Source organism: Hemitrygon akajei, chromosome 5 (genome assembly GCF_048418815.1).
Source record: "Hemitrygon akajei chromosome 5, sHemAka1.3, whole genome shotgun sequence".
Lineage (NCBI taxonomy): Eukaryota > Metazoa > Chordata > Chondrichthyes > Myliobatiformes > Dasyatidae > Hemitrygon > Hemitrygon akajei.
Genome location: NC_133128.1, coordinates 31,406,900 through 31,430,701, shown reverse-complemented (window position 1 = coordinate 31,430,701; position 23,802 = coordinate 31,406,900). Strand labels below are relative to the sequence as shown.

The 23,802-nt window shown below is 42.6% G+C and overlaps 1 protein-coding gene across 1 annotated transcript in view; it reads left to right on the top strand.

Moving 5' to 3' along the window:
- chd1l (chromodomain helicase DNA binding protein 1-like) overlaps positions 1–21,838 on the top strand; it is a 97,910-nt gene extending 76,072 nt beyond the window's left edge. Inside the window, exons 21-25 of the mRNA XM_073045127.1 lie at positions 2,332–2,446; positions 4,917–5,025; positions 6,471–6,695; positions 11,431–11,512; positions 21,583–21,838. Of these exons, the coding sequence (XP_072901228.1) occupies positions 2,332–2,446; positions 4,917–5,025; positions 6,471–6,695; positions 11,431–11,512; positions 21,583–21,702 (651 nt within the window). The 3' untranslated portion in view covers positions 21,703–21,838. The remainder of the gene's footprint in view (positions 1–2,331; positions 2,447–4,916; positions 5,026–6,470; positions 6,696–11,430; positions 11,513–21,582) is intronic.
- The last annotated feature ends 1,964 nt before the right edge of the window (positions 21,839–23,802 follow it).

Here is a 23,802-nt window from a genome sequence, read left to right as displayed (position 1 = left end):
GTGGCCTAACTAGAGTTTTATAGAGCTGCATCATTACATCGTGTCTCTTAAACTCTATCCCTCGACTTATGAAAGCTAACACCCCATAAGCTTTCTTAACTACCCTATCTACCTGTGAGGCAACTTTCAGGGATCTGTGGACATGTACCCCCAGATCCCTCTGCTCCTCCACACTAACAAGTATCCTGCCATTTACTTTGTACTCTGCCTTGGAGTTTGTCCTTCCAAAGTGTACCATCTCACACTTCTCTGGGTTGAACTCCATCTGCCACTTCTGCATCCTATCAATGTCTCTCTGCAATCTTTGACAATCCTCTACACTATCTACAACACCACCAACCTTTGTGTCATCTGCAAACTTGCCAACCCACCCTTCTACCCCCACATCCAGGTCGTTATGTTCACAAGATGTTCATAACTGGATAAAGTTCTTAAAGTGGTTTAAACTCCACGTCAGTGAAGGTGTAGAACTGACTGGACAGATGGTGCAGGAATAAGTGAAATTATTTTGTGAAGAATTAGGACTGGATTATGATTACAGTGATGGGTGGCCTCAACGTTTCAAGCAGTGCCATCAACTTTGGCTCATGCAGATGTGCTGCCACCACCTTCACCAGTTTTTGAAGATGCTGTGTCAACTTCCTCACCACCACCAGGTCATGAAGATTCAATCGTTTTTCAAGATGAAACACAAGACAATCAGACATGCAACTCTGTTTAGTTGTACAATCTGACTCTTTACTTTGGAAGTGCCAATAACCAACCCTCTGATGTAAGTGAATATAGATACCTTGCAAGGTTATTTTGCCTGTAAATTTCACTTGCTTTTCATTTGTGATTTCTGTTTTCTTTATTATCTAAGGGCGAGGTGATCATTACGTGGGTTAGGGGTGTTTATTTAACCCTAATGTAACCACCAGTGATCTGGCAAAACCACTAATCCAGCACTGCACAGGTCTCAATCATTCCGGATTTGTGGTGGTCAACCTGTATCTACGAATACATACACAACGCTGGAAGAACTCAGCAGGTCAGGCAGCATCCGTGAGAAAAGTGTAGCAGGAATTGGGGGGGGGGGAAGAGAGGGCTGAAGCCCAGCCTCCCCTATCTCTATTACAGCCTCCCCATTCCTGATGAAGGGTCTCGGCCCGAAACGTTGGCTACTCTTTTCTCACGGATGCTGCCTGACCTGCTGAGTTCTTCCAGCGTTGTGTACGTATTCTTTGATCCACAGCATCTGCAGTTGTATTTTTGTGTTTTGAACCTGTATCTACAACTCTTCTCTGATCCTAACAGTGAAGCTAAATTCTTCCTCATTCATATTCTACAAGTGTATTCTCCTCTACTTCGCAATATCTTTGTCATTGCCTTCTTATTAGTATTTTATAAAATATCTTTAACGTACTGTAAGCAATATCCTGTGCACTTCCATTATTTCTAAAGGAATGTTCAACATTCATGCGTCATCTCTTGGCATGATTTTCTTTTCCAAAGAATCTTGTGAAATTTTAGCCAAAGCCTCTATTACCACATTGTCCACTTCCTTCAAAGTGTATGGGAATAAGCATCGCTTACTGGCAATATTTCTTCTGACAATGAGTTCCAGGCATCTACCACTTTATGCAAAAAAAAACTTGCCTTACACATCTCCTTTAAACTTTTCCCGTCTTATATTAAAGCTAGAATTTGACACTGGAAAAAAATGCTATATCATATATATACCTCTCATAATTTTATATACTGCTATCAATTTGCTCCTCAACCTTTAATGCTGTAGTAGAAACAATCCAGGTTTGTCCAGCCTCTATTTATAGCTTAATACTATCCAGTTCAAGCAACATCCAGATGAAGCTGTTCTGCATCCTCCCTAAAGCCTTCACATTTTTCCCATAAAGTGATGACCAGAATTGAATACAGTATTCCACACATGGCCTAACTAAAATTTTGTACAGCTGTAACATGACTAATTTTATATTCAGTGCCCTGACCGATGAAGTCAGCTTTATATTAATCATTTGATTCACATGGCATCAAGAGTACATTTCTGTCCTTTATAATATAAGACCATAAGTTATGGTAGCAGAATTAGACCATTTGGCCCATCGAGTCTGCTCTTCCATTTCATTATGCCTGATTCAGTTTTCCTCTCAGCCCCATTCTCCCGCCTTCTCCCGGTATCCCTTCATGCCCTGACCGATCAACATTATTCTCATACTTAGACCACAACTTTAAATTCCTTTTGATCAACGAAGCACAATATATTTTGTCTGTCTGTTTTATTTTTAAATGGATGATAATCTGTAAATGTTTAACAAAGATTTTCTTTTAAAGTTGGCATTAATAGTTACTCAGCACAGAGACCGCTTCAACAATATCTCCGGCATCAAATTAACTGCTTTAGAAGAAGGCCTGAAAAAGATCCACAAAGCTGCAAAGGAAAGAAATGGTATGTAAATATTCCAAAGCTGAATGTTAGTATTTTTGGAACACGGTGGGGCTAAAACCAGGGAAGTTAATAGCGTAACCTGAAACTCCAGTCCACTGTTCTTGAAGCCTGCTGAAGAGAGATCGTCATTTCAGCATGGATAGTCACTTAATTATGTGACTATCCACACTAATTCACATGACTTTTAAAATTTTACTGTGTATGTTATTTTTTCCCAGATTTTTTGCTTAAGGAAGGTGAGAACACAGTGGCAATTGAGTGGGTGAAATGAAATATGCTTGCAAATATTGAAACCCCACAGTGTCTTACTCTGAATAACTCTGTTCACAGGGGTGATGTATTAAGTTACTGCTTTGGCAACTCTACAACTCTGATCTATTATATCAACATGGGTGCCCCTTTTCCTTTTTTACTTGGACCTAGAGCAAGAAAAAGATTTAAAGAATAACTTTTTGTCACCTACATCGGAACATCATAACAATAATTGAAATTCGGTTTTTTTTGTGTCAGCCGTAATCACGGTCCAAGAATTGTGCTCAGGCCAGCTCGTAAATGTCACCATGCCTCTGGCGCCAGCATAACGTCCCCACAATTCACTACGCTAATGCGTACGTCTTTGGAATGTGGGAGGAAACAAGAGCACCCGGAGGAAACCCACTGGTCACTGGGAGAATGTGTAAACAGCGACAAGGATTTAACCCTGATTGGTGATTGTCGGCACTGTAAAGTGATTGTGGTAAACACTATGATACCATAACTAGCATTAGGAAGTAAGCATTATATCAGCAGGAACAACAACAGCTTTGTCAAAACAGTGTGTCTATCTTCACCCCATGCTCCTGGACCACACCAGGCATAGGGTTCTCTTGTCATCACCTACCACCCCACCGGCCTCCACATTCAGCACAGAATTCTCTGGAACTTCTACCATTTCCAATGGGATCCCACCACCAAGCAAATCTTTACCTCCCCCCACCCCCACCCCCCAACTTCCTCCTTTCTGCAGTGATCACCTACCAAGGACCTACCCTCTGTCTGCCAGAAAAAGCAGGATCTCCCAGTGGCCACCCATTTTAAATCCACTTCCCATTCCTATTCCAACATGTCAGTTCATGGCCGCCTCTAGTTTTGCAATGAGGACACACTCAGCCAGGAGGAGCAACACCCTATGCTCTGTTTGGGTAGCTCCAATGTGATGGCATGAACATCGATTTCTTGAACTTCTGGTAATGCCTCACCATTCCCCATTCCCATTTCCCCCTCTCTCCTTATCTCCTTACCTGCCCATCACTTACCTCTGGTGCTCCTTCCCCTTTTCTTTCTTTCATGGCCTTCTGTCCTTTCCTCTCAGATTCCCCCTTCTCCAGCCCTGTAACTCTTTTACCAAACAACTTCCCAGCTCTTTACTTCACCCCTCCCCATTTCATCTATCAACTTGTGTATCTTCCTCCTCTCCCCCGCCTTCTAACTCCGACTCCTCATTGTTTTTTCCCTCCAGTTCTGATGAAGGGTCTCAGCCTGAAATGTTGAATATACTCTACTGCCTGGTCTGCTGAGTTCCTCCAGCATTGTGTGTGCATTTATGCAGATGATTATATTTTAAATTGCCACAATATGCAGATTTTCTGCTTTGCTTAGTAAAACATTGAATCCACATGGACATGGTACCTCACTGCAGCTACTAATTTCATGTGAAATCTGCAGCCCAGGTGTTTCACCATGGATTTCCTTCGCCGATCAGATTCGCTCACAAATATTCTCCCAGGTTATCATCACACTCATTTCATTGACTCAACTATATAATGTGAGACATAACTGTCAGTCAGTTGAATACATTATTGATTGCCACAGTATTTAATATTACCTAATAGCCACCTAAACTCCATAATGTTTGGCTCCAAAGATTAAGAATGCTATTGTTTTGATATTTGTATAATAGCTTAATGCAACAAGTGCTTTGAAAGATCAGAGATGATCTTTATTAAGTGCCTAGCTTTTTCTTTATTCTTGAAAGTAATTTGATTTTTATACTACAGTTAATAAGGAAATTAACACATGGTAATTTAATAGTTTTATTTATATTTTATGTCAAACCACAGCTGTGATATTTGTACAATGAAATCTGAATGGCAACAGTGCAATAAAGCAAAGCAAGAATAATATTTAACTGCTTAAATTATTATATTTAGATTAACTAATAAATGCTAGAAGGGATTCATGCTATGAATAAATAAGATAACAAAATTTTGTATACTGAGTTACTGTAATTTCTAATAAATTGAGAACTATTGTACATTTGCACTGAAGCTATGTTAAAATGTATTTTGATACCAATGTAACTCTTTCCTTTCCTATTAATTTTTATAGATTTTTTTGTTTTTTATCATTTATTAAAATACAGTTTGGTATTAATACACAAATTAAGGCATAGTGTATGAGATGCATATTTAATTTTTGTTTTTGTTTTCAGCAAGTGTTCATCTCCCTCGCATAGGGCACACAACCAAAGGATTCAACTGGTACGGTACCGAAAGACTGATTCGGAAATATCTTTCATCAAGAGGGATAGCAACATACATGTATCCTTGTGATCTAGAAAGTGATAGCTGTAGTTTACTTCATATGTGGTTAATTTCCTTTGGGATCAATAAAGTATCTATCTATCTCTCACCCACATTCCATCAAAATATTAGGTGTTCAGCTTTGGGCTGACCGTACCATGCCTGTAATATTATTTTATGTAACTAATATAACTCGGGTTCTCGCAGCTCTTTGCTTTCATGACCTCATTTGGGCTGGACGTTTGAAAGTTCTTTACTAATCTTTGTTGCCATTTTTATTTTAGGGGTTTTTGCTTTGATACTGTCAACTCCATACAGTGTTCAGCTTTGATCAGAAGCTGTTTTGCATCTATAAAGATGCTTGTGGCAAAGGCTGAAGATCAGAACAGGGGAAACCATCAATTTCGGTTTTAAGCTGAATCAGAGTCAACTGTTTTAAATTACTGTGGTGAACTACATACTACATATACCTGTCTGGAAACGCCCCCCCCGCTGACTGCTCCTGTGGCTCCTCCCACAGACCCCTGTATAAAGGCGATTGGAGCCACAGACCCTTCCTCAGTCTCCAGGATGTTGTGTGATGGTCACTTGCTGCTTGTGCTTTCTTCCAGCCAATAAAAGCCTACCTTAACCCATGTCTCAGGGTTATTGATGGTGCATCAATTACACAACCAGCTGAGTCGAGTTTTTTGTCCACATCCCTGCCATCCTTCAAAGGGGATTGTGAATGTGTATTTAGGATGCCTCAATGAAATGTTATGATTGTTTATGAACAGTTTCTAGGGAGGTATGTTCCACACAATTCTGGATGTGTAGCTTTCTTGGTAACCCAGTTTTAAACCATGGTGTTCACAATGTACTTCCTTCCTTCAGATGAAGAATCAGTATTTATCCAAATCCAAGGTGAATTTCACCTGAAAGAAGAACTGAAGGAAGAAGGGGCATAAATAGGGACTCAGGGTATGAGACATACAATCTATGACCAATTGTCGCCCAGGAACACAAGTACTGACTGAAAGGGGTCAGTTCCAATGGCTGTGACTATCACAGTGAGAATGCTATAAATATATGCATTTAGAGCTGTACGCACTGATGTAAACGCTTTTTAATGAGGCAAATTGAACAGGCATAAACAATCCACATATGTTCAAAGATTCATGTCCATAAATATCCTCAATATCCATAAATATTGTCAGGGCCTGCATCCTTGATGCCCCTGATTCTACCATATACCTCTTTTTTAAATTTTGGGCTATAAATTTGGGGTCTATACATACACAGGAGGAAGAGTTCAAAGTTAACCATTCATTGTGATTTCCTGTCTCCTCTTTAAGTGCTGTGATTTGATAGAGCATATAATAACTTCTTGGTTATGGTGCTTTCGGACAACTCTGCTCTGGGGTTTCTTTTACTAAATTGCTTCATCTAATCGCAAAGATTCATTCCTTTACAAGATATGCTAGCTATTATTTCAAAAGGCATCATGCCACTGCAAGTACTTCCGGATCCTCAACTTCTAGCACCGAAGCTTCGGCAAATGATGATGAAGAAAGCAGAAACAGGACAGAGAATGATGTGACGCGACAATCAGCAGGAGGTTCAGGCACTTTGCCAGATTTCATGTCTGGAGTGAACGTTTACTTTTACAATGTACCAGAAGAGAAGATGTTAAGCCGCTATTTGATTACATATCCTTTTATTTTATGCGGTAAGTGTAGCCTGATGTGTTAGCTATATTTTCATGTTTTCATGCCTATGGCAGTCTGAATTCCTGAAATAGTCGCTTTCTCGTTACTGAGTCTTATAGAAATAACACTATGGAAACACAGTTCCAACCATCTCATTCCTTTATACTGATCCAACATTATTCCAACATTTTATTCTGCCCGTATTCTCATTAACTGTCCTCCCCCGTTCTGAAAATTTGCGATTTAAAAATACAATGGGAAGTTTATTCTGTAACCTTAGTCAAATGCTAATTTATTCTATGATTTTGTTATCACAATGAACTTGATTTGAATTTAATCTGCAGTCAGCATGAGTGTTCTCCTTGAATCAAAGCACAAACGGAGTATTAGCAGAGATCAAATGAACTTCCTCTATATTGCACAAGAAATTGACCTAAACTTGAATACTTTGCAAGCGGACTATATGGGGAAAACCAAAATGATCATTGTATTTAGTCAGAACACAGAAATAATGATGAAATGAATGAAACCTTCTTTTGCTCTAAGTGGATTTTAGGTTTCTACTTGAATAGTTCCTCAGTACCAAATAGACAACAGACAATAGGTGCAGGAGTAGACCATTCGACCCTTCGAGCCTGCACCGCCATTCTGAGATCATGGCTGATCATCTACTATCAATACCCGGTTCCTGCCTTGTCCCCATATCCCTTGATTCCCCTATCCATAAGATACCTATCTAGCTCCTTCTTGAAAGCATCCAGAGAATTGGCCTCCACTGCCTTCCGAGGCAGTGCATTCCACACCCCCACAACTCTCTGGGAGAAGAAGTTTTTCCTTAACTCTGTCCTAAATGACCTACCCCTTATTCTCAAACCATGCCCTCTGGTACTGGACTCTCCCAGCATCTGGAACATATTTCCTGCCCCTATCTTGTCCAATCCCTTAATAATCTTATATGTTGCAATCAGATCCCCTCTCAATCTCCTTAATTCCAGCGTGTACAAGCCCAGTCTCTCTAACCTCTCTGCGTAAGACAGTCCAGACATCCCAGGAATTAACCTTGTGAATCTACGCTGCACTTCCTCTACAGCCAGGATGTCCTTCCTTAACCTTGGAGACCAAAACTGTACACAATACTCCAGGTGTGGTCTCACCAGGGCCCTGTACAAATGCAAAAGGATTTCCTTGCTCTTGTACTCAATTCCCTTTGTAATAAAGGCCAACATTCCATTAGCCTTCTTCACTGCCTGCTGCACTTGCTCATTCACCTTCAGTGACTGATAAACAAGGGCTCCTAGATCTCTTTGTATTTCTCCCTTACCTAACACTACACCGTTCAGATAATAATCTGCCTTCCTGTTCTTACTCCCAAAGTGGATAACCTCACACTTATCCACATTAAACGTCATCTGCCAAGTATGGCCTCTTTCCTCTCCAGTCCTGTGGTTACAATAAAGCTATTGTAGAACCCGCAGATTAGGATACAGGCGGTATGATGGCATAGCGGTTTGCATAACACCAGCTGTCGGATCGAGGTTTGATTCCTGCCATTGTCTGTGAGGAGTTTCTACAATTTCCCTGTGACCACATGGATTTCTTCTGGTGCTCTGGTTTCCTCCCATATCCCAAAGGTGTACAGGTTAGGGTTGGTGATTTGTGAGTGTACTATGTTGATGCCGGAAGCGTTATGACACTTGTGGTTTGCCCAGCACAATTCTCACTGATATGATTTGACTACAAACAACATTCTCTGTAATACACATGAAATAGACCTAAACTGTATGTTTCTCTGTAGATGTGACAAATAGAGCTTGTAGCTTTAAGATCTCTCTCTCTCTCTTCCGTTGAAGCAGGATGTACGTAGCAGGATAGTTTGGGAACTTTATGTGCTACCATTCTGGTACTCTGTGTGCTTCTGATGCCGGCTGGTGGCACAGTGACATCAGTGCTGGACTCTGGAACGGAGGTTCCCGGGTTCGAATCCAGTTGGGCCGTTCCCCAGTACGCTTTCCATTCGTGCCGGGTTGAGTGTTGAGCTTGCAACTCGACCTCGTAAAATAAAGAAAAATACTGCAAAGTGTCTGTGTGAGGAGTGGCGCACCACACAGTCTTTCGTTCCGTGCCTTGTAGGGCATAAAAATGCCCGATGCTGGCCTCTCAGGCCTGAGTTGATGTTCCCTTCTTCTGCAAGAGCTTGAGGTTCTCAATGCCATATCAAATGTTCTTTCTCCACTTTGAACAGTCATTAGTCAAGGATTTCTCAGGAGTTAGCAACAACTTTACATTTTTCTTAAGGAGGTTTCAAAAACACCCTTGTATTTTTCCCCCTGTCTTTTAGATAATGGCTTCCCATGACACTATTCAGTCCAGGGCTTCTGTTTTGCGAGTCTGGTATCAGGTATTGAAAAGATGTGATTTGCCCAGTGAAGGTAACTGGGTGAAATTTGGCTTCAGTGCTGACAATATTGGTCTGGGGAGAATGCAGATGTTGGTTCCCTCATCCAGCCAATGGATTTTGCAGAGAGAGCAGTGTTGGTATCTGCCTTGATCTTTAGACTGGATGCTGAAGGTAGATCAAATCTCAGAAGCATGTGGTAGGCAGAGATCACTGTTGTATGGTAAAGCATAAATTTTTTGCCACATCTGAAATTATGATCTGTCTTTCAAACACTGCACTGGTGGGAGTGGTGAAGTTCACCTTCAATGCCTGCCTCTAGTGAGAGGTACATGGCTCCAGTTGTATGGGAAATTGTCCACATTTTTCAGAGGAAGTGTTGTGTGGTGGGAGCAGATATGATGGAGGACGTATGTTTTGTGAATACTGAGTGTGTAGTCCATCCTTTTAAATGCTATACTGAAAGAGCTGAAGGTGACCCGCAGATTGGCTTCTGAAACTGTAACTACCATCTGAATATTACAGCTTGCCTACCATATTTGAAGTGACATTAGCTCTGTGGAGGCAATGTAGACTGAACAACTCCTATTAGTCTAGATTCATTCCATTGGAATTATGTAGATTGGAAAAAGTACAGTTAGGGTAATGACTCAACCTTGTTTGACACATGACTGTGATGAGATTGAACCCATTGATAAATATTAAGTCTTGTATGCAAGAAGAAGACAGGGAGATTAATGTGGGTAGTCAAATGTGAGGAGGATGTCACCCAAAGCTTCCTGATTGGTGGAGTCAGAAGTTAGGTCATAAAAGGCCTCGTCCAGAACTATTGCTTGCAATACTCTTCGCGATGTCACTTAGTGTGGATTTTAAAACAAGGTTACTGTGTGTTAACTGTGTCTGTGCAGTTCATTTCAATGTTTAATCAAAGAGAGAAATAAAACATCCCAACAGTATAGGCCCCCAATCATCATGTACTTGTAATAATCAGTAGCAAAGCAGTTATTATGCTCTTAAATAACTTGACACTAATGACATCAACATAGATTTCTCTAACTTACAATACTTTTTCCCTTCCCTCTTCTTACTACTATGATCATTACTCTTTACCACCAATCACCTCCCCCTACTGCCCCTCCTCCTTCCCTTTCTCCCAGGGTCCACTCTCCTGTCCTATCAGATTCCTCCTCCTTTAGCTGTTTACCTTCGTCACCTAGCACTGCTCAGCTTCTCACTTCATCTCCTCCTCCACTCACCTGGCTTCTAGCTAGTACCCCTTCCCTGCCTTCATCTTCTTATTCTGGATTCCTGCTGACGTTTTATTCCTGAGTTCATCCAGCATTTTGTGTGTTACTCTTGATACTAAAGCTACTGCTGGTGTTTATTGGGGGAAAAAAGGAATTAGGTCAGGCAAGATGAAGGCAGTCCAGGATTATGACTTTGAATTGTGTCTTGTGGTTAATCAGACCTAGTTAATGGTCTAAATTCGTTTTTGCAGAGCCTACACAGAGCTAGTGTAGCCATGTAGCTCCTTTAGCCCTTTTATTCAAAAGATGATCCTGATTTAAGTTTAATTAATTAAATGCATATGGAATTGAATTGAAATTAATATCAATAATGATGAACACAAATCTACAGGTTTATTGCATAAACCCATCTGGTTTTCAATTATCCTTCAGGGAAGGAAATCAACATGCTTACTAGTATATGATACCCACACCTGTAACAAAGGTGATTTTTTTCCCAATTAAGTGAGAAACCATACCAATATATCCTGGTGGCTGCTTGTTGAACTGCTGTGGTTCAAGGTGTGTTACTGTCTGCTACACCCTGGTATTTAGGGCAGCAATAAAGGTCCTCATCTTGGATGGCGTTCAGGGCTTCATTCATCATGTCAATAGCTGCTTCTTGGTTTTCATTACTGGCAGTCATGCAAGTCCCAGGTGGAGACTCAGGAATACCATCACACACAGATGTGGGAGGGTTTTTCATTGCTGTTTCTGTAACAATTTTGTTTTTATCACTCAGGGCTGTTAGCCCTGAGCTGAACCTGGAAGACCGGTGGATCACTCTTAGTCTGGCCTCTAACCTTTGACCTGTTTGTCATGGGTGATCCTACCAAGAGCCAAAGCATAACTGAGGTAATTGAGGCACACTGCCTCCAAACCATGTCCAGGGTTGTGGTCCTCTTGGAAGGGGGTTCAAGGCCATCAGTTTTCCCCAGGGTGATACCCACATTTCATAAACCTGAATTGAAAGAAGATACTGACTCCATTCTTTTAAGATGTGAATTAATTGTTATTTCCTTTGGGATGATTACTTTCCTTAATTAAAATGTACCTATAATGGTAATGTGGATTGCAATTTCTGTGCTGAAACTACCCACATTGTGGCACAAGTGGATAATTCTGACCAAATGCAGGTAAGCAGAATTAGTTTTTTTTAGTACATTTTGTGGTTTTTTTTTCCTCAATATTATTTGCATTTTTCCATTTTTTTCTTAAATTAACTCTTGCAATCTTGCAAATCTTGTGTTGAAGTTGTCTCACTTGAGGAGGAAAAATAGTAAATGTGAGAAGGTTAAGAGGTGAAGGTTGAGTGCCCAAGATATGGTTGAAGATATCTGAAAGTCAGAAGAAAGGTGGTGCAGCAAAGAAAGGTGTTGTGGTAGTTATGTAAGTATTGACTGATAGTGGAAAAAGGAAGTGGTTAAGTATTCAAGCCTTAATTACCTATTGTTTCAGTCCAAAGAAGGATTGAAAATAAAGTCTAGAACTTTGAAACCACAGTGTCAGATTGAGCAGCATCTAATTACAGGAGGTGGGATTTTGTTTGGATGAGAATGAATTCATACATGAGAGGGTGGCTCTGCTTGGATACTGAGCTGGACAAGTGGCAAAGAATGTAAAGCTTGAATTGGTCCAGATGTTGAGCAGGTTTTAGTGACAATTAGAGAGGAGTTGAGACGGGCAGAAATCAGAGCAGCTGTACATTGGGCTTATGAAGAAAATAGTGGATTTTGCAGTCCTATCACAAACGAGAAAATCTGCAGATGCTGTGCTGGAAATACAGACACGCACACACCTGGAAGGACTCAGCAGGTCAGGCAGCATCTGTGGAAGAGAGTACGCTTGATGTTTCGGGCCAAGACCCTTAATCGGAACTGGAGGGAAAAAAAGATGAGGAGTCTGAATAACAAGGTGGGGGAGGGGAGGAAGAAACACAAGGTGATAGGTGAAACCAGGCGGGGGAGGGGTGACGTAAAGAGCTGGGAAGTCAACTGGTGAAAGAGGTGAAGGGCTGGAGAAGGGGAATCAGGAGAGGACAGAAGGCCATGGAAGAAGGAAATGGTGGGGAGGAGCACCAGAGGGAGGTGATGGACAGGTAAGGAGGTGAGATGGGAATAGGGAATGAGAGGGGTGGGGGCATTACTGAAAGTTTGAGAAATCAATGATCAAGCCTTCTGATTGGAGGCTACCCAGATGGCAGATACACTCAGTCTTGCTCCTGCAGCCCGAGTGTATATCGCTGAGACCCAACTTAGATTGGTAGACCACGTCACTGAGCACCTGCACTCCATCCACCAGATCTCCCAGTAGCCATCCATTTTAATTCCACTTCCCATTCTTATTCCAATATGGCAGTCCATGGTCTACTCCACTGCTGTGATGAAGCCACATACAGATTGGAGGAGCAACACGTTGTATTCCGTCTGGGTAGCCTCCAACCTGATGGCATGAACATTGATTTCTCAAACTTATGATAATTCCAACCCCCCCCCCCCATTCCCCATTCCCATTTCCCTCTCTCACTTTATCTACTTACCTACCCATCACCTCCCTCTGGTGTCCCTCCCCCTTCCCTTTCTTCCTTGGCCTTCTGTCCTCTCCTATCAGATTCCTGCTTCTCCAGCCCTTCAACTCTCTCACCAGTCAATTCCCCAGCTTCTTACTTCACCCCTTTCACCTCTCATCTTGTGTTTCTTCCCCCACCTTGCTACTCTGACTCCATCTTTTTTCTCCAGTCCTGATGAAGGGTCTCGGCCTGAAACGTCGACTGTGCTCTTTTCCGTAGATGCTGCCCGGCCTGCTGAGTTCCTCTAGCACTTTGTGTATAGTTTTTGCAGTCCAAGTAGGATTCCAGGATTCTACCTCCTGCAGCCACTTCACACGATAGCCAGGAAGCTCGCTGGGGAGAAGGCCAGAATCACCTGATTTCTGTCAAGTGTGAGCAGAATGTAAAATCAAATTGCTTCAGATGCTGGAAGTCTGAACTAATACGAATGCTGAAAACGCCATGCAAGTTAGGCAGCACTACTGGAATCACAACCAGCTGCAGCCCTTGTACCGTCGTGTACCAGTTACCCATGCCTGACTTCCCATTCCCAGCATCCTGCTTATTGGTGATTCTATTCTGAGCGGAAGGGGCCAGGTTCTCTTCATGTCGGAGATCTCCGCTTCATGCCAGTCATGGTGGGTCTATCAGGGAAGTCGTCACCCTGAAGTTCCAGGAAGCGAGTTGCTGGGTGACTGTCAGGAGAAATGCCTGTGATAGACAGTTAGCACAGGGCACTCCTGTGGCCATTCCCCTCAATGGTAAGTACACCATTTTGGATGCTGTTGCATCCCAGGGGAATGCCACAGAGACCGGGTTACTGCCGTTGAGCATAGGTGCATGGTGGAGAAGGGAAAGGGGGAGAAGAGTGATAGGGGAATCAATAGCCGGGTGAACAGACAGGAGATTCTGTGGACATGAACAGGACACCTGAATGGTAAGTTGCCAGGATCAGGGATATCTCGGATCGTGTCCTCAACGTTTTGGAGAGGGAAGGAGAGCAGCCAGATGTCTCCATGCATATTGGTAGCAATGACATAGGAAGGAAAAGCAAAGAGGTTCTGAAAAGAGAATTTAGAGAGCTAGGTGGAAAGCTGAGAAGCAGGGTCTCCCGGTTAGTAATTTCTGGATTGCTGTCTGTGCCACGTGTCAGTGAGAATGATTTGGCAAATTAATGCGTGGCTGAGAAGCTGATGTGGGGGCAGGGCATCAGATTCTTGGATCATTGGGGTTTATTCTGGGGGAAGTAGAAACTGTTCAAAAGTGAACCCCAGGGGAACCAATATTCTCGCAGGTAGGTTTGTTAGAGCTGCTGGGGAGGGTAAAGACTAATTTGGCAAGGGGCTGAGAACCAGAATGAAGGGATTCGGGATAGGACAGATGGTGAAAAAGCACAGATAGCGTGCCGTCAGACTGTCAGGAAGGGCAGCCAGCAGGATGAGTATCATTAGGGATGCAGAACCAAAAAGAACCAGAGGACATGGGTGAAGGGGGAAAAGTTTAAAGGGGAGGCTTCTTCACACACAGAGTGGTGGGAGTGTGGAATGAGCTGCCAGATGAAGTGGTAAATGCGGGCTCACTTTTAACATTTAAGAGAAACTTAGATGGGTACATGGATGAGAGGTGTATGGAGGGATATGGAACAGGTGCAGGTCAGTGGGACTAGGCAGAAAAATGGTTTGGCACAGCCAAGAGTGGCCAAAAGGCCTGTTTCTGTGCTGTAATGTTCTATGGTTCTATAGTAAATACACTGCTCAGAGTGTTATATCTTGACGCATGGAGTATAAGAAATAAGGTGGATGATCTTGTTGCACTTTTGCAGATTGTCAGGTATGATTTGTGGCAGTCGCTGAATCGTGGCTATTGGATGATTGTGGTTGAGAACTAAATGTCCAAGGTTACACATTGTATTGGAGGGATAGGAAGGTAGGCAGAGGGGGTGGCGTGGCTCTGCTGGTAAAGAATGGCATCAAATCATTAGAAAGATGTGACTTGGTGGTCAGAAGATGTTGAATCCTTGTGGGTTGAGTTAAGAAACTGCCAGGGTAGAAGAACCCTGACGGCAGTTATGTACAGGCTTCCCATCTGTAGCTGGGGTGCGAACCACAGATTACAACAGGAAATAGAAAAGACATGTCAACAAAGGCAATGTTATGATAGCCATAGGAGATTTCAATACGCAGGTCAATTGGAAAGATCAGGTGGTAATGGATCTCTAGAGAGTGAATTTGTTCCCAATCCTGTCTTCCCCCTAATTTTTGCTTTGTTGTATGCTCTCTCTTTTGCTTTTACCTTAGCTTTGACATCCCTTGTCAGCACGGTTGTACTATTTTGCCATTTGAGTATTTCTGCATTTTTTGGAATACATCTATCCTGCACATTCTTCATTTTTCCCCAGAAACTCACGCCATTGCTGCTCTGCTGTCATCCCTGACAGCATCTCCTTCCAATTTATTTTAGCCAACTCTTCTCTCATAACACTGTAATTTCCTTTACTCCACTGAAATACTGCTACGTCAGACTTTACTTTTTCCCTATAAATTGCAAGTTGAACTCAATCATCTCAGATTCCTGGATTTTCTCACCATTTAGAAAATAGTCTGCACATTTATTTCTACTATCAAAGTGCATGACCAGACATTTTCCAACATTGTATTTCATTTGCCACTTTCTTGCCCATTCTCCTAATCTGTCTAAGTCCTTCTGCATCCTACCGGTTTCCTCAAAACTACCTGCCCCTCCACCAATCTTTGTATCATCTGCAAACTTGGCAACAAAGCCATCATCTAAATTGGGTCCCCAACCTTTTTTGCACCTCGGACCGGTTTAATATTGACAATATTCTTGCAGACCGGCTGACCCCGGGGCGAGGGTGGGAGTGGGTTAATCACGACCGGAATATAGGTGAAACTATAAGTCACTTGTAAGTGGCTAATTAATACACTGTTTCATTTCTAAAAGGGTTTATCTAATGAATTTAATATTAAACACACAGCGCATATTTTCCTCGTATGAACATATAAAATCATTGCAACAGACCAATATCGGTGAATCAGTGGGAGCCCTGGGCTTGTTTCCCTACAACAAGACGGTCCCATCGAGGGGTAATGGCAGACAGCGATACTCGAAGGGGGTTCCTTATGTTCAGTCTATTCTGCAATTTAGTTTTTGTTGCATTCATTGCAGAAAAGCCCGCTTCACAGAGATATGATGTTGGAAATGGAAGCAACGTTTTCAGTGCTTTCGAGGCTATCTCAGGATATTCGGCCTTGACTTTGAACCGGAATGCCGGCAGAGATGTTATGTCAAATGTACTTTTCAGCCCACCATCATTTGCAAGCTCGAGGAGTTGATCTTCTTCCAGCGCTGACATGGATGATTCACCTGGGACATTCACAAATAGGTCACGGACCCATTCCTTTGCACATCTTGGGTCATTTGCGGTTGGGAAGTAACGCTCGAATTCTGTCGACAGCGAAGATAGGTGATCGCGCACCAGCTGTGAGAAGGACGGTACAGCCTCAGTCTCTCCCAAAATCCCAGCTGATGTTGGGAACATGTCAAATATGACCCTGTTCACTCACCGTCCCCACAGTTCCAGTTTGGCCTTGAAAGCAGACACTTTACCTGCCAACTTGAAGACAGTTGTCATTCTCCCCTGAAGTGACAAATTGAGTTCATTGAGCAGGTTGAAGATGTCACACAGATAAGTGAGTTTTGCTATCCACTTCTCGTCACTGAAGTGTGCTGCTAGTGGTGAGTTTTTTCCTGAGAGAAATCTCTGTAGCGGCTCTCTTAACTCAAAAACCCTGGCCAGGACTCTCCCCCTTGATTGCCACCTGACTTCAGTGTGAAAGAGAAGGCGTTTATGCTCTGCATCCATTTCCTCGCAAAGCTGCTCAAACAGACGTGAGTTAAGGGTTTTTGCTTTGATGTGATTGACAACTTCAACAACGTCACTCAATCCGCTGTTAAGATCAGGTGACATTTTTCGGCTAGCCAGCATTTCCCTGTGTATGACACAGTGTGTAGACTGGCATTCAGGAGCAACCTCTTTTACTTGGGTAGTGAAACCAGACAGCCGTCCAGTCATAGCTGCAGCCCCGTCTGTGCATATTCCAATACAGAATGACCAGTCCAGTTTGCCTGACATGTAGTCAATCAAAGACTTGAATAGTTCTGCCCCCGTTGTGTTAGTTGGCAGCGGCAGTGCACATAACATATCCTCCTGCACATCGTCTTGAAATATATATCACACATAAACCAGCAGTATTGCCTTGTTGTCGACATCGTTAGACTCGTCGACCTGGATGGCATACCATGGTGACTTGTTAAGCTGTTCCAACAGCTGAGCTTCGATGTCCTCTGCTATGTCATCGATTCTCCTTGAAACTGTGGTAGCTGAAAGGGAAACCTGTGCCTTCTTGTTAGCTGCAGCTTCTCCCAACAGTTCACGGCACATGTCCTTGGCAGCAGGCAGAATCAATTCTTCACCAACAGCGAAAGGCTTCCTAGCCATAGCAATATGGCTGGCCACTAAGTATGACACTCTTAGAGCAGCAGCATTTGTGGAGGTGGTGACTCTTAGGACTTGCTTCTGTCCCGTTTGCTCATATTTTTTCTGATCAAAAAAAACTCAACGGGTTTGTCTTTAAGTGCAGGGTGCTTGGACTCAAGGTGCCGAAGCAATTTTGAGGGCTTCATTGTCTCATTAGACAGCTTGTCTCCACACATCACACACAGGGGGCTTGGAGCGTGTGAGTCAGCGGTCGCAATAAAGCCATATTTCATGTACAACTCCGTATTTTCTGTTGAAGGAAGGTTTCTATTTTTTTTGCAGTCTCAGCCTCAGCTGTCTCTGCGTTATCATCGTCGTTAGGCCTTTTCTGTCCCCTACCACCTCTTCCAAAGAAACTCTCAAGCGACATTTGTTTTTTACTCACACTGACTGATGACCTTGTGTGCGTTCAATTTCAATAGTGGGCGTGATGGAATGAGGAAAAGTGCAGCTGACTCGTATTGTTTCATATTGCCAAATCACTCCTCGCAGCCCAGTAACACACGCTTTGCGGCCCGGTGGTTGGGGACCACTGATCTAAATAATTTATATACAGCATAAAAAGAAGTGGTCCCAACATTGACCCCCTGCGGAACACCACTAGTCACTGGCAGCCAACCAGAAAATGATCCTTTTATTCCCACTTGTTGCCTCCTACCAATCAGCCAATGCTCTGACCATGTTAGTAACTTTCCTGTAATACCATGGGCTCTTAGCTTGGTAAGCAGCCTCATGTGTGGCACCTCGTCAAAGGCCTTCTGAAAGTCCAAATGTACAACATCCACTGCATCCCCTCTATCTATCCTACCTGTAATCTCCTCAAAGATTTCCAACAGGTTTGTCAGGCAGGATTTTCCCTTAAGGAAACCATGCTGACTTTGTCCTATCTTGTCCTGTGTCACCAAGTACTCCATCACCTCATCCTTAACAATTGACTCTAACGTCTTCCCAACCACTGGGGTCAGTCTAACTTGTCTATAATTTCCTTTCTGCTGCCTTCCCCCTTTCTAAAAGAGTGGAGTGACATTTGCAATTATCCAGTCCTCTACCATGCTAGAGTCCAATGATATTTGAAAGATCATTTCTAATGCCACCACAATCTCTAACACTACCTCATTCAGAGCCTGAGGGTGCAGTTCATCTGGTCCAGGTGACTTGTGTACCTTTTAGGTCTTTCAGGTTTTTGAACACCTCTCTTGTAATAGTAACTACACCCACTTATTTTCCTTCACACACTACAACATCAAGCATACTGCTAGTGTCTTCCACAGTGAAGACTGATGCAAAATACTCATTTTACTCAAAGTGCTCATAACGGGGGACAGCAGATGGCAGATAAACTTTTTTGCATCCAAAAATCTAAGATGCAAAGGGCCTTAGGAGTCCTTGTGCAGAACATCCTAAAAGTTAACTTGCAGGTTGAATCAGTGGTGAGGAAGGCAAACGTAATGTTAGTATTCATTTCAAGAGGTCTAGAACACATGATCAAGGATGTGATGCTGAGGCTTTATAAGGCGTTGGTGAGGCCTCACCTTGAGTACTGTGAACAGTTTTGGGCCCCTCATCTGAGAAAAGATGTGCTGGAATTGGCAGAGGGTTCAGAGGAGGTTCACAAGGATGATTCTAGGAATGAAAGTGTTATCATACACAAAATGTTTGATAGCTCTGGGTCTGTACATGCTGGAATTTAGAAGGATGAGGGGGGATATTATTGAAACCTTTCGAATGTTGAAAGGCCTAGACAGAGTAGATGTGGAACGGATGTTTCCCATTGTGGGTGTGTCTAGGACAAGAGGGCACAGCCTCAGCATAGAGATGTAAAACAGATGAGGAGAAATTTCTTTAGCCAGCGGGTGGTGAATTTGTGGAACTTGTTACCACGGGCAGCTGTGGAGGCCAGGTTGTTCAGATTCAGATTATTGTCATTTAGAAACCACAAATGCAATGCAGTTTAAAAAATGAGACAACATTCCCCCAGAATGATATCACAAAAGCATATGACAAAACAGACTACACCAGAAAATCCATGTAACGTTTGGCAATCCCCAATCCAGAGGCCGGAGAGGCTGCTAAGTATTAATATCGTGCGTTTCCCAGAAAGGAGCTCCAAATCCACCAGACAAAAGACCAAAAACTACAGCTACAAGACCTGCACAAAACCACATAATTACAACATATAGTTACAACAGTGCAAGCAATAGCATAATTGATTAAAAAAAACAGACTATGGGCACAGTAAAAATAGTCCAAGATGTTAAAGGACTGCAAGTTCAAAAGAAATCACCACAGTTTCCACGAGTCCCCAGGGTCCCGACAGACTCACTGTCCCACGGCGGCGGCAGAAGGGAGTACCCCAGCTATGGACTTCTAAGGCGCTGCCCGACTCAGCCTCGCAGACACAGCACACAATGGAAGCTCCGTTGAAACCAACCTCGCCTCGCAGACGCAGCACACACCGAAAGCGACCTGAGTCCGTTGAACCTCCGAGCCGATGACCATCCCCTCCAGCACAGCTTCTCCGAGCACCGTCCTTTGCCGAGAGTATTAAGATGGCCCCGCCAATGGCCATTGGCAATGCGACCTCGAGGACTGGGGGCCTGCTCTTCCCATCAGAGTCCCGGACCTCATAGCAGCAGCAGCAACGAAGAAGGTCTTCCTGGAATTTCCCAATGTTTGTCCGTGCTTCCACGTCCGTTTTCAATCGATTATGATTGCGCACGGAACCCCACTTCACAAATAACAGATAATCAGTTCCGGAGTGGCCGCTGCAAGCTGTGTCGTGCCACCATCTTGGATTAATAATCAATAATAATTGTTGCTGCGTGTATTTAAGGGAAAACTTGACAGGTTCTTGGCTGAACACGGCATCAAAGGTTACGAGGAGAAGGCTGAGGAGGGAGAAAAAAGATCAGCCGAGATTGAATGGTGCTGCAGACTCGATGGGCCAAATGGCCTAATTCTGCTTCTATGTCTTATGGTCTCATCTAGAGCAGTTTCATTCGTTTGAGTTGGATTGGTGTATTTTAATAGAAGGGTAAGTAAAGGTAAGTAGTTTGTGTTTTTCACTTCATTTTGCGACTTTTATTCATTCTATTGTTAGTGGTTTAAAAATAAGCATAATTTTTAAAAAAAACTCTTAAAATTGATCCGATTTTTAAAAATTCTAAATGTCTCTGATTATCAGAAACATTTGGAAATACCAGAAGAGACTGTCTGACAGCACAGTCTGTTGAAATCTTGTCAGACTTAGTTTCTGTCACTTGCCCCACTTCCTTTTGTGAAATAATCACAGTAATGAAAGGCAATTCACGATGAGAATCAGACTTATTATCTCTGAGATACGACATGAAATGTGTTCTTTTGTGGCAGCAGTACAGTACAAATTACTGTAAATTATAAAAATAAAATGATGCAAGGAAAATGAATAATGAGATGATGTTCATGGAGGGGAAGATGGAGGAGTGAGAGGGATGAGGAAGCTCTTCCTGCATCATTGACTGTGAGTCCTCCGGTTCCTGTTCCTCTTCCCTGATGGTGGTAAAGAGAAGAGGGTATGTCCTGGAAGGTGAGAGACCTCAGTAATGGATGCCACCTTCCTGAGGCATCGTCTCTTGAGGATGTGCTTGAAGATGGGTTTGGTTGTGCCTGTGATGGAGCTGGCTGAGTCTATAATCCTCTGCTGCATCTTGTGAGCCTGTGCGTAGGAGACTCTATATCAGGCAGTGATGCAGCCAGTCAGAATGCTCTCCACTGTACATCTATAGAAATTTGCAAGGTATGTAAAATCCCCTCAAACTCCTAATGAAGTAGAATCACTGGAATACCTTCATGATTGCATCAACGTGTTGAGCCCGGATTGATCCTTAGAGGTATTGACACACAGAAACTTTAAGCTGCTCCACCCTTTCCACTGCTCACCCCTCAGTGAGAGCTGGTGTGTGTTCTGCATGGCTTTTCTTCCTGATGTTCACAGTCTCTTCCTTGGTCTTGATGTAGAGTGCAAGGTGAAAAGAATGCAAGACATATGGTTCATGCACAGCACATTCTTGCTCATGTCGAGGTGCAATGTAATCTCAAACCATGTTGTGTTTTGACTTTAGGAATTGCAAAGCTGTCTGCAGGAGAATCCCAAAGCAGTGCTGGTCCAAGTGCAATGGCTGAAAGCATGTTTCTCAAAGCAGCAGAAGGTTGATACTACTTCATACAAAATAAAACAATAATTTCTAGTGAATTTCACAAAGCAAAAATCATTCAGGAAGCACTCTGAAGATGTCATGTAAATATAGGACTGGCATAAATGTGTAATTTATGGCTATCCATGTCTGCTTTAGTTTATTAAAGAATTTTGAATATTTATTTCCATGGTTTGAGTTTTTTAAAATTTGGTATTTGTTTTGGCACTGAAATATTCACAGTACATTTTCTGTCATTTTCTACTTGTGTTTGGCTGGGGTTTATTTTTCCAAACTCAAATTGCAAAACACTTGTATTTCATGATGCTTCCCACATTTGGAAGGTTAATAGCCTGTTGATTATCATACAGGGTGAGCAATTAAGAGGTGAGGTGGAAGAGGATGAGGATGCAGTTTATTTTGTCAGTTATTACAAAATATGAAATGCCAAGGCAAGAAATAAAATGTAGGTGACAACAGTGCTATTTAAGTGAGTTATGCATGTATTGGGATTAATTCAGAAATAAAACATGGATTTGAGTTTAAAAATGTCAGACAATCTAGGTGAATCTTGTCCAATGCTTCCTTCTGCAGAAATTCAGTAGAAAACTTTTATTCTGATGTGTGATGCCACCATCATAGAGTGGATAACTGTAAGACTGCCCATAGTCATGCAAGTTGATAGGGGTACAGTATTGCTCGATACAGAATTAACACTGTATACCATCAAGAAATGAGCATCTTTTTGTACCATATCCATAAACTCTTAGCATGTTGTATCGTTTAATCCTTCTGAAAAGCAAAGGTTCAGTGAGATGCCTGAAACAACAAAGTGTTAACTATTCAAAAAAAAGTTGTAGGAAAGAATAAAGCACTATCATAAAGCCAGATCAAGCTAGAAGAGGGAGGGAGGAAGAGTCTAATATATCTATTTTATGGAGTTTCTTTGATGGAAAACTCAGAATATATAGTTACTCATTTGCTATTTTTCACCATACTTGAAAACAGCTCCTGGGCTGGGCTGGGCTGGGCTGGGTTGTGGTTACCTCACTGCAGATTCAGCTGATCCCAAGCAGAGCAGCTGCCATAACAGCCAGAATTATCTTAAACTTTCAAGTTTAATTGTCATTCAATGAATACAGCCAAATGAAACAGCCAAGCTGCAAAACACAGAACCAATAATCACACACAGCACGTATAAGACAGCAGTAAAATACAGTCACACAAGAAATATAGTCCAAGTCCTTGAGTTCATGAATGCTGCAGCAGCTTGCAGTCAAACACAAAAAAAAAAGCTTGTCTTCTGCTGGTGGAACATTGGAGAGCAGCTGACATGGACTCCATGTCACTCCGCCTCTGGCAGGAACTCCCAACGCCTCTCCAAACAGGCGACGCTGTGGCTTGGGGCACCAAGGTCCTGCAGCTCCGTCCATCATTCACCAATGAACCAGGGAACCGGACCTGCAGCATTCCACATCACCAATGTCCAACGGGGTCCTGCGATCACCAGAAAAGTAACTAAGACAGTCACTCGTTAGGCTGCACACTGCGCCAGGTCCAGGTCCTCCAGTTTCTCCGCCAACAAGCAAGTCGCTGATGGGGTACACCTGCAATATTTAAGTTCTTAATGTCCAGCAGGAGCTTATGATTGTAAAAAAAAAAACATTTAAAAAAGACAATAACCCCTTTTGTTGATCCCATAGAAGCCTCTGCATCCAAGCACGCTGCCATTTTACTTTTATTAACTGAACCTGTGGACATGTGGAAAAGATTTGTATTTCAAACTAGAAGTAAATTTATTATCAAAAATACATTTAGTATGTGTCACCATATTACTGAAAGTTTCATCAAATGCATGATGTGTAAAAGAGAGGTGAGAGTGGATAGCGAACTGCTGGACAGCAATGCTGGAGAGGTAATAATGGGAGACAACGAAATAGTGGACAAACGGAATAAAAATTTTGCACGAGTCTTCACTGTGGAAGACACTAGCAGTATGGTGGAAGTTCCAGGTGTCAGGGGACATGAAGTGTGCAAAGTTACCATAACTAGAGAGAAGACTCTTGGGAAACTGGAAGGTTTGATGGTAGGTAAGTTGCCTGGATCAGATGGTGTACCCCAGTTTTCTGAAAGTGGTGGCTGAAGAGA